Raw genomic sequence first — 12,050 nt, 5'->3', positions numbered from 1 at the left:
TAGTAATTAATGAAGTGCCATCAAGTAATTGATGGCACTTCATTAATTAATCATATGGAGTGCCATCAAGTAATTGATGGCACTCCATATGATGAAAGACACTCACTGACATCTGTGTCATTATGGAGTGCCATCAAGTAATTGATGGCACTCCATCAATTACCAAGTTACTTGGAGAAAAAAAAAGTTTTGTTGCCAGGCAAGATATAAGATTATCCAACACTTATACCACTCATAGTACTAATGCACGACAGGTTTATGATGGTTTGTGGGTGGAATTACCAACAACTGGTAATTACTTGCCCAGAAATTGTTGGAATAAGAAGCAAAACATATCATAACAGGATTAGAAATGGAAGGGTGATTTTAATTATGGCAGTATAGACTGTAATGAAGAGATAGCATTTATGAATAAGGAAAATGAATTTGAGTTTTTGAGGGACAACTATCTTAAGCAGTATGTAAAGGAGGGCACATGAAGTTAGAGAGTTTGATCTGATAATTTCATCAGAGGATGTGGTTCTGAAAAAGATATTTAAATGTGCGATTGTATTCCAAAGGTCAAAAGACTGAATAAAGTGGGTGTCAATTGGATGAATAAAGGGATTAAGCATAATAATTAATTACATGAGGAATATAAAGAGCAGGCCAGGAAGGTGACTTAGTTGGTAAGAACTGCAAAACTACAATATGAGTGGAAATCAGCAAATCAGGCCAAGAAAACCCTAAAGAGTTTTTCAGATATGTGGCAAGTAGATGGCGAAATGATTATGGTAAGATTACGTTAATGGATGAAATTGTTGAGGTATTTACTGAACAATTTATAAGGGTGTTTCAACCTCCTCAGAGTGAAATCATGAAAACCACAAGTGTAGAGGATGGCTTAATTGTGAATGAGCAGGAGGTATATGAGGAAATAAATAAGCTTAATGTCAATAAGGTGACAGGATTTGATGACAAATCATCACATGTCTTAAGGGAATGTTCCAGGGAATTGGCAGTAGTTGGCATGCCTGTTTAATAAGAGTCTTACAACAGCACAGGTTTCAAGGGAGTGGAAAGAAGGCAAAATTGTTCTATTGCATAAAGGTGGTGATAATGCTGTGGCTACAAATAGGCCAATCTGTACATCCAGAGTTGTCTTGAAGGTACTAGAGAGATCAGTGAGAATTAGGATACAGAAATGGATTGATAATAGCAGTAATTCTCTGTAGTTGTCAGCATGGGTTTGCTAAAGGGAGATCATGTTTTACTAGCTTATTCATGTACTATAACAAGGTGATAAACTGTCTTGGACAAGGGAGATGCATATGACTGCCACACAAGCAGCTGTTAAATAAATTGAAACACATGGGATTGGATATAACATACTAGTGAGTTGGATCAGTGACTAGCTGTTAGATAGGTATCAGAAAGTTGTATGAAGGAGTACATTATTCCAAAGAGGAAAGTCACTAGTTGTGTGCTGTAGGGGTCTATTGGAGCCATCATTGTCCAATTTCTATATTAATAATATTGGGATGAGTTTAAATGATGATATGCAACTGTTTGTGGATGATGCAAAAATGAGAGTAATGCAGATGTTAAAATCTTATTTCACAGGAGGACTTGAATAGCTGCACAAAAATAGACAGGTAAGTGGAACTATCAGTTAACTGTTGCAAAGTGTAAGGTTTTGATATTTGTAAGCAACAACGGGATGCAAGGTAAACATTTGGTAGGGAAATTTTAAAGGAGGTAGAGCAAGTGAGAGATCTGGGAGTGGTGGTAGACAAGGACCTGAAATTCAGGGGCCACATTGCACAAGTTGTGAAGATGTTACATCAGATAATGGCAATAATGTGGAGGACCATGACATGCAGAAATAAAGAGGTTATGATTCCATTATATAAAGCCTTGATTAGGCCTTATATGGATTATTATGCACAGATTTGGTTACTGGGTTTTCATGGTGATGAGGGTAAGTTAGAAAGGGTTCAGAGAAGATTCACAAAAGTGATCAGTGGTCTCTGGAAGAATGTGAAGCATGAAGACAGACTGAAAGAATGTAAATTGCAAAGCCTTGTGAATAGGAGTTACAGTGAACTGATAGTTCCACTTACCTGTCTATCTGTGCAGTCTATTTAGACATATAAGTTAGTCAGGAGTTGTTATCATGTCGACATGGAAGAAAATTTTCATATGAGGTTTGTCCAGGAAATTCTTGAACTTTTGAATTATCGCACCAACAAGCACTACTAGCTGTAATCTAGCAACAACATTGGGAAGTAATATAGCAAAAACTGCAACATGATATTTTTCTTAGTTACTGTACTGCATCTGTTTGTGTCAACACATTTTCGGTGCATGTCGCAATTTTTTGTTGTGTTTACAATGGGTGATTTTCACGATCAATGAATTTGTGTTGAAGTTTTGTTTCAAATTGGGAAAATCTTTCACGGAAACATTTGAAATGCTAAAAAGAGCATTTGGTAATGAGGATTTAGGCCAGACTCAAATGTATGGAGCGGTAGCAATTTCAAAGATGGCCAAACTTCAGTGATTGATGATCCCTGTTCAGGACAACCATCAACACTGAACATTGATGAAAATGATGAAAAAGTTAATGGAGTCATTCTAACTGTTCATGAGGTAGCTAAATAAGTAAACATTTCAAAAACTGCTTGTCATGAGATTCTTATGGAAACTTCAGGCATGCTTTGCACTGCAGCCAAATTTGTGCCTCACCTTTTGACTGATGATCAAAAACAAATTCATGCTGATGTGAACCAAATGCTTTTCAGTCAAACTTACAAGAATGAAAACTTTTTAGAAAACATCATTACTGTGGCATTGAAAAAGTGTCATCATGATCCAAAAAAAGCGAGACAAGTGCAGTCAAATGTCAAAGTGATGATGGCAGTTTTCTGAGGGTATTGTTCACCATGAATTTCTTCCACAAGGCAAGACAGTGAACAATGGTATTATCTTGAGCCAATGCAATGTCTTTGTGAGGCATCAGAAAAAAAGCCTGATGCTTGGAGTGAAAACCGATGGATGCTTCATCATGATAATATGCCTGCACACACATCATTACTAATCCATCGATCATCATCATCATCATCAAATTCCTGTTATGTACCCACAAGGGGTGTACAGGATATGATAGTACTACATGAAAAAATTATATCATTACTAACTTCCTATCTACAATTTTCCTCCAAATCAGCCTGTTACTTGTCAAGACTCCAACATAATCAGATCTTATATTTCTATCCTCTAAGGCACTTTGTACCGTATCAATCCACCTATATCTTGGTCTTCCTCTGGGTCGTTTTGCTGCCAACCTGGCAGAGAACACTTGTTTTGCTAATCTTTCCTTGCCCATTCTGTTTAGGTGACCATACCACCTGAGATTAGCTCTGCTAACGCATTCCTGGATGCTGACAATGTCAAGTTCTTTCCTAATATCCACGTTTTTAATATGATATTGCCATTGATGCCATCTGTTCACGCCTCTAATCTTTCTCAGGACTCTCATATCTGCGGTCTCTAGTCTTTGGTCAAGTGTTTTACTTCTGACCCAGCTCTCAGATCCATAAGTTAAAACTCGTTTGAACACTGTCTTGTATACAGCTAATTTAGTGTTCCGACTAATTTCTCTCTTATTCCATATGAATTTATTCAATTGAATTTCTACCATACCAGCTTTGTTGATTCTATTGTCTATTTCCATATTTAATTTACCATCTTCACTAAAAATCATGCCTAAGTAGCTGAAAGGTTTACTTGTTCTATAGGTTCTCCATTGACAATGCAGTTGATAATTTTCAATATTTCTGCCTATTTTCATTATCTTTGCCTTTTTAATGCTGACCTTCATACCATATCTACAACAGTTATTCACTTTAGTCAGGTAATCTTGCAGACTTGTAGTAGATTTATTTAGAAGTATAACATCGTCCGCATAAAGCAAAGAGCTGATATTAACATCTCCAATTTTGATATCATGTTTAATACCACTTTCCTTCATAATGTGATCCATATAGATAATGAATAACAGAGGGGTTAATGTACATCCTTGTCTCACACCAGATTTAACATTAAACCATCTTCCTGTACTTCCTTCAATTCTAACTGCTGACTTAATCCATCGATTTCTGGTAAAACACAAGACAACAGTCATTCCACACCCTGCTCACTTGCTTGACCTTGTACCAGCACACTTTTTTTTATCCTCCAAATTGAAATTGACATTGAAAGGCCGACGTTTTCAGTCGAATGACTCAATAAAGAAAAAAATCGCTAGCAGAACTGTGCAGTATCCCAGAAGAAGTGTTCCAGAAATGATTCAAAGGATGGAAAAAATGCTGGCAGCAGTGTACACAAAGTGAAGAGAGTACTTTGAAGGCAACAAAGCCAAACAGCTTCTAAGTTAGACAGGAAAATTTGTATTTAAAAAGTTTCAGAATTTCCCAGACAAACCTCATATAATGGGGGGTGGGGGCAGAACAAGAGGCCATCCCTGAAAACTGTATACGGAGGATGTGAGCAGAGGAGTGAGGAGTAGGTTCTTTGCATGGAGAGTGGTTGCTGAGTAGAATGCAATGCCTGAGTGTGTTGTGAATGTAAACACATTAAATCAGTTTAAGGCACAGTTGAATGAGCTTTGTGTGCAAATAGTGTATACCTCCCACAATGAGTCTCTGACTACATGGAGGTCAGATGTCAACAATAATAATAACACTACAAAACAGGAATTAATTCTGGAAGCACAAAACTTCAAAGCAATTAGGAAAATGCCATCAATCAAACTTAAAACTGAGATGGCTTACCTTTTATAATCAAATTTGTCAATATACTTTTTTCCACCCTAAAGCACATAGAAATGTTATATCCCAGTTTGTAATTTTGATACTCATTATACTGCAGGATGATAGTGATATTGTAATTTGACAAGGAGTTATGAGCAGAGGAATGAGGAGTAGGTTCTTTGCATGGAGACCAACAAGTACAGGTTGATCAAACTACCATATATGTCTATTATATGATCAAGATCTTAACTAATCTGGCAATCTCACATTATTAATTTATATTTATCCATAAATTAATTCATTAAAGCAAAAGTACTCTTAATGCAAGTTCTCCTTCTGCATAATAATATTTATGTACAATACATATCAATACATTTCAAAACTAAACTAACTTTGAAAGGACTGTGAGATTTCCGGCAATTTATCTTTCCAGTTCAAATAATGAATAAACTCTTCATAGCTGATATAGCCATCTTTCTCTATATCACATTCAGCCAACAAATCAGGTAATACCTCAAGAGATATAGGAATACCCAAACTCTTACAAATGCATTGCAAATTCTTCAAACTGATCTTTCCATCATTATCCTAAAAGAGTATTAAAAAATTCTGATATTTCAAATGTTCTGATCAATAGAGTAGTTTTAAGTTATTTATAGATACCATAATAAAGCATTAAATGCTTTAATGCAAATATTATTAAAAAAATTATATATAATCTCTACATATAAAATATTTTTCTTTAACTGACTACGTTATATATGCAACAGGCTTTCAAGTTTCCATGGTCAATAATAGGTTTGCTTGCATCTGTAGGGCAGAAGAAGAGTCTGTATATATATGACTGTCTATCTGTATAAGGAGTTGTTAGCTGTCATTAAAATTCTCACTTTTTTTTAAGTTGTTAGTAAGTCACACAAACTGAATGAAGATCTAGGCTAGTATTGTATGTACTGTGTTCATTTGAAAATTAAATCTTACTAAGTAAACAAAACCAATTTATGGTTGTTGTTTTTTTTTGCAATGTATCCAATTTATTTTAGTCAAGAATAATTTCAGCAAATTTCCCTAGCTTCAGTTGTCGACCTCCTTAGGATATACAAAATAAGGCTGCAGGAAACTGAGTAATCATATCAGATCATAAAGTGGCCTCTGCTTCTTGCATAACGCAAAATACAAAAATTAATTATATGAATTTTTAATAATCAGGATGATAGCAGGTCTGTGGAATGAACCGTATGAGAACAGGTTGAGGATTTGTGGGTTGCAAAAATTGGTTGATAGGCAGAGGAGGGGAGATATGATTGAGACATTCAAATTACTGAAAGGTTTCTATAAAATTAATTCAGAAGATATTTTTGAGAACAGGGCTGGTTGTGGGAGGACTAGGGGACATCCATGGAAACTGGGCAAAAGTGTGGTTAGTAAAGGTGTTAGAGCTGGGTTCTTTACTTTTAGAGTAGTGAATGAGTGGAATGCGCTCCCTGAGTCTGTGGTGGATGCTGTGACAGTGAATGAGTTTAAAGCGAGGTATGATAGATACTGTATGAATGTCGAATAGTTGTGATGAATATGATTTGGGGCCTCCCTCGATGAGTCTAATGACTCCCTGGAGTTGCCCGTAATAATAGTAATAATCAGGTTTATCAACCATTCAATATAGCACTAAAATGGAAGTTCATATATAAAAAAAAGAGATCCTTCAAAAGTTATACAATTAAATTATCTAAAACAAACAAGCCAGCAGACAGAGCAAACTAAGTAACTCAAATTTTACCTCCCCCCTCCCCTTGTCAATTAAATCATGCCCTGTTTAGGGTTTACAATATGTGTATGCAAGTAGTGCATTAACATTTTTATTTTTATTTATTTTTTCTGCTAGACAAACGCTTACACAAATTAGATTTCAGTATATAGTTATCAATGCAAAATAAAATATAATAAAGTAAAAATATTATGGGAAAAAAAAAGTATAATTGGCTGTTTAGCCTTCAGTATGAAATTATCAAGAGATGACTGGCCAGTGGCTTCTTTCTTCTCTTCATCAAGTTCTTGATGCTAAGAGTGTCATCTATTTCTTTCAGACTATAAAGGCATTAGGATCCATCCTCCAATTGCTTTGCCCACCTTCATGCCGACATTAAAATGTCTTTATGGATGTGATCCAGATAATGAAAAAACATTCCCTCGATGAGTCTTTGGACTCCCTGAAGGTGTCATGTAATAATAATAATTACCTTATGGAAACGTCATGTTCAAGGTGTTGTGTGCGAGCAATAGTAAGGGGAACTAATGGTAAAGATGTTTATGATGCTTGCCACAACACAAAAATGAATGTTGAAAAAATCTAAAGATTTAAAATATATATATATATATATATATATTTTTTTTTTTTTTTTCATGTAGTACTATCATATCCTGTACACCCCTTGACGGTATATATCAGGAATTTGATGATGATATATATATATATATACAGCTAATTCTCTTTTTACAGGGCTTTTTTTTTTTTTACATGATTTTGAAATAACATGATTTAGAAAACAAAAGCAATTCTATTTTTATACAGAATATTTTGATCTAACACAGTTCAAATGGCGCTTATTTTTAAAATTTCTGTTTGAATTCAGTTCTGATAAAAGGGTGCTATGCTGATTTCTCAAAGATAAGTTGGTCTGTTACAGGACGCGCACCTATATAAGGCTGCTTGGAAGGAGTTAAGCTGTTTGCTAAATAATCATTTCTTGTTTATAATTCTGAAATTATAAACAAGAAATGTTTACAAATCTGAAAACAAACCCCAACTCAACATCACCAGAGTTAAAGATCGGTACTATCAACATAAGAAGCCTGAATGGCAAAGAAATGGAGCTAGCTGAGGAATTAGATAAGTACCAGATCGACATAATAGGGGTGACTGAAACAAAAAAGACCAAAACTGGTGAGATCTTTCTGAGCAATACAAAATGTTATATTCAGGCAATGACAATCAAGGAAAAGAAGGAGTAGTCATAGTATTCAACACAAAATACGAGGCTAATCTTCTTGAATGGCAGTCAGTCTCAAGTAGAGTAATGTGGGCAAATATGAGAATGAGAAACTGGACAATGAGACTTATTTGTGCCTATGGTCCCACAGAAGGTTCTACTAAGGTAGAAGTGGAGGAATTTTTTGAGGCTTTAGAAAAAGCAACTGACACAATGAAAAAGGAAAAGTTGGTCCTTGTTGGGGATCTAAATAGTAGAGTAGGAAATGATTGTGAGACATACAAAAATATTTTGGGAAAATTTGGAGAAAAGAGCAAAGCTAATAATAATGGCAAATATCTGTTGGATTTCTGCTCAGGACATGGACTAGTTATTACTAACACCATGTTCCAACATAAAAATGTGCACAAATTCACATGGAGAGAAGAGGCTAGGAATAAGAAAAGTCTCATTAACTATGTTATTGTTGATAGTGATGTTTTCTCCCTGGTGCAGGACACCAGAGTGTACAGAGGATTTGAAATTGGAAGTGATCACTATTTAGTCTTGAGCAGGATAAAATTGAATTTCATATTGAAAAGAATAACATGTAAGAAAGTTTTAAAGCGAATAAGAGTTGAGCAGCTCTCAGATGTGAACTGCAGACTAAAATACAGAAATATTATTGAAAAGAAAATGAAAGAGTTTGAGAACAGGAATCAAACCTTGGAGATTCAGTGGCAAACTCTGAAGGAAACATTGATTGATTCTGCCAGAGAGGCATGTGGTGAGGTTGTCTGCAAGGATAAAAAAATCAGAACTCCCTGGTGGACACAGGAAGTTAAAGAGGCAGTGAAGGAAAAGAAGAAAGCATATCAAAAGTTCCTGGCAAATAAATCAGCTTTTACTCTTACAGAATACAGAGACAAATGTAAGAAAGCTAAACAGTGTGTAAAACTAGCTAAACAAAAGTCATGGGTGGACTTTGGCAAGAATATAGAAAATAAATATCAAGAAGGTGGCAAAATATTCTGGAGGTTGTTGAAGAAGCTTAGGAATGGAGGAAAGAGTGCTGTTAAAGGAATTAGAGATGAGTGCTGTAAAAGGTGACATGAAAACAGGAGAAAAAGATATCCTTGAAGTATGGAGTAATTACTTTGAAAAACTGTTAAATGAAACAAGCAGTGATGACAGCACAGTGATAAAAAAACACTGACCAGGCATGCAGTCAGAAATACATATCCATACTTGAAGTAGAAAAAGCCATCAAAAGGCTTGAAATGTGGAAAGGCAGCAGGAGTAGATGATATTCGACCAGAAATGCTGAAGTATGGTGGTATAAGAGTCTTACAGTGGCTGCACTGCATAGTTCAGAAAGCCTGGAGAGAGGGACGACTTCCAGATGATTGGAGTAGAGCTCTCATAGTGCCCATATATAAAACAGGGAAATAAAACTGAATGTGAAAATGACAGAGGTATTTCTCTACTGAGTGTTCCTGGTAAGATCTATGCAAATATACTTGAGAAACGGTTGAGAAGAATTGTGGAAGAAAAGCTTGGTGAAGAACAAGCTGGATTCAGGCCAAATAGAGGCTGTCAGGATCAGATCTTCACTTTACGACAAATAGTCGAGAAAGCATGGGAATATAACAAAGATCTGTATTTAAGTTTTGTCGATTTGGAAAAGGCTTTTGACAAGGTGCCAAGAGAGAAGCTATTCAATACGCTGCAGTTATATGGTGTCAATGGGGCATTATATCAAGCAATACTTGGTCTTTATTTGAGTTGTGAGTCAGCAGTTAGAATTGAAGGAAGTACAGGAAGATGGTTTAATGTTAAATCTGGTGTGAGACAAGGATGTACATTATCCCCTCTGTTATTCATTATCTATATGGATTCACGTTATGAAGGAATGTGGTATTAAACCTGATATCAAAATTGGAGATGTTAATATCAGCTCTTTGCTTTATGCGGATGATGTTATACTTCTAAATAAATCCGCTACAAGTCTGCAAGATTCTCTGACTAAATTGAATAGCTGTTGTAATAGATATGGTATGAAGGTCAGCAATAAAAAGACAAAGACAATGAAAATAGGCAGAATCATTGAAAATGTCAACTGTGTTGTGAATGGAGAACCTGTGGAACAAGTAAAACATTTCAGCTACTTAGGCATAATTTTTACTGAAGATGGTAAACTAAATATAGAAATAGACAACAGAATCAGCAAAGCTGGTATCGTGGGAAGTCAATTGAATAAATTCATATGGAATAAGAAAGAAATTAGTCGGAACACTAAATTAGCTGTATACAAGACTGTGTTCAAACCAATTTTAACTTATGGATCTGAGAGCTGGGTCAGAAGTAAAACACTTGACCAAAGACTAGAGACCGCAGATATGAGAGTCCTGAGAAAGATTAGAGGCGTGAACAGATGGCATCAATGGCAATATCATATAAAAAATGAGGATATTAGGAAAGAACTTGACATTGTCAGCATCCAGGAATGCGTTAGCAGAGCTAATCTCAGATGGTATGGTCACTTAAATAGAATGGGAGAGGAAAGATTAGCAAAACAAGTGTTCTCTGCTAGGTTGGCAGGAAAACGACCCAGAGGAAGCCAAGATATAGGTGGATTGATACGGTACAAAGTGCCTTAGACGACAGAAATATAAGATCTGATAATGTTGGAGTCTTGACAAGTAACAGACTGATTTGGAGGAAAATTGTAGATAGGAAGTTAGTAATGATGTAATTTTTTCATGTAGTACTGTCATATCCTGTACACCCCTTGAGGGTACATGGCAGGAATTTGATGATGATGATGATGATGATGTTTATAATTCGAAATGTTTACACGTCTTGTGTTTTGTTCATAAAAGTTTTGTTCGTGCAACAGAGTTATACAGGAATGTATTAAATACAACTTACCAATGTAATTCAAGTTTTGTATGTGTAATATCAAATTAGTAAAATTAATTATTGAATATTTTCAGATATTTTCATAACATTACCCCATTAATCATGATGTCAAATAATTAAGTTAGACAGAAGAAGAAAAGAAAACCTATTACTTTAGAAACTAAGATTCAAATTTTAGGTTGTTTAGCAGCTGGAGAAGGTTCAACATCCTTAGGGAAATATTTTGGACTGAACGAAGCTACCATGAGAATGATTAAGAAAAATTAAGAGGCCATTAGAAAATCTGTTCTTTAATGGAACAAAATTAACTGTCAAGTCGTCATCAATCATTATAAAAGTGAAAACGGAAAAGATCATAGTGATGTGGATAGATGTTGAAAGTTTATTTTTCACTTGGTTAGAGTATAATAAATTTAGTTTAATCCTTTATCCAAGTGTGAGCAAACAAAGTTTGCACCTGAGAGTATCTTCAGGACTGGGTGTTGTACCACCTTACCCCAGTCCTGAAGATACTCTCTGGTGCAAACTTTGTTTGCTCACACTTGGATAAAGGATTAAACTAAATTTATTATGACGTGGATAGAAGATTGCTCACAAAAAGGAATATCAAAACCAGCCAACAAAATCAAACAACAATTGTGATTTTTCTGTAAAACACAGGTTGGCTTACAAAATTTCTCAAAAGATATGCGCTTCATAATGTAAAAATAAAAAGAGAAGCTGCATCTGCAGATGAGCTGGCAGCTAGGGAATTTCTTTCAAAACTCTCCAAAATTATTGAAAATGATGGCTACACTCCTGATCAAGTTTGGAACATAGACAAGACCAGCCTTTTTTGGAAAATAATGCCAAGTGCAAAAACATGTTACCAGTGCACTGGAAGGGAAACAAAAAAAAGGCTGGGTTACAAAAGAACTTTTTAATGAATGGTTCCATAAATGTTTTGTTCCAAAAGTTAAAAGCTATTTAATGGAAAAAAAATCTGAACTGTAAAGTTTTATTGATTATAGACAATGAAGCACACCTGGCTATCCTGTTTTAGAACACCCAAATGCAGAATTTAGAATTTTGTTTTCTATCACTTAATACAACATCCTTAATACAACCAGAGTGTAATTTCTACCTTCAAAACTTACTACATAAGAAGAAAATTCCAATATATTTTGTTTATCCAAAATGTATTGGAATTTGATAAGGATAATTTACTGACAGTTATTGATGTGTGGAAGAAATTTTCTATTTTGGATCGTGTCAAACTTGTAAAGGACCATTCATTAAAAATATCACCAGAGTTCAAGATTGGTACTATCAACATAAAGAAGAATGAATGGCAAACATGTGGAGATAGCTGAGGAATTCTATAAGTACC

General features: G+C 35.1%; 2 protein-coding genes across 2 annotated transcripts in view; one reads left to right on the top strand and one right to left on the bottom strand.

Annotated features, from left to right (window-relative positions):
• The window catches only part of LOC150099069 (chitin synthase chs-2-like), a 92,600-nt gene extending 89,957 nt beyond the window's left edge, over positions 1–2,643 (top strand). The window contains exon 8 of the mRNA XM_090405806.1: positions 2,487–2,643. Coding sequence (XP_090261932.1) covers positions 2,487–2,643 — 157 coding nt within the window. The remainder of the gene's footprint in view (positions 1–2,486) is intronic.
• A 2,537-nt stretch (positions 2,644–5,180) lies between these two features.
• Positions 5,181–12,050, bottom strand: part of LOC150099067 (EF-hand domain-containing family member B-like) — a 175,142-nt gene continuing 168,272 nt past the window's right edge. The window contains exon 6 of the mRNA XM_090405805.1: positions 5,181–5,381. Within this exon, the coding sequence (XP_090261931.1) occupies positions 5,181–5,381 (201 nt within the window). The remainder of the gene's footprint in view (positions 5,382–12,050) is intronic.

Source organism: Typopeltis vanoorti, chromosome 15 (genome assembly GCF_054136105.1).
Source record: "Typopeltis vanoorti isolate ZY-2024b chromosome 15, IOZ_Tvanoo_1.0, whole genome shotgun sequence".
Lineage (NCBI taxonomy): Eukaryota > Metazoa > Arthropoda > Arachnida > Uropygi > Thelyphonidae > Typopeltis > Typopeltis vanoorti.
The sequence above is the reverse complement of the archived record's forward strand: the minus strand, read 5'-3'. Positions and strand labels throughout refer to the sequence as shown.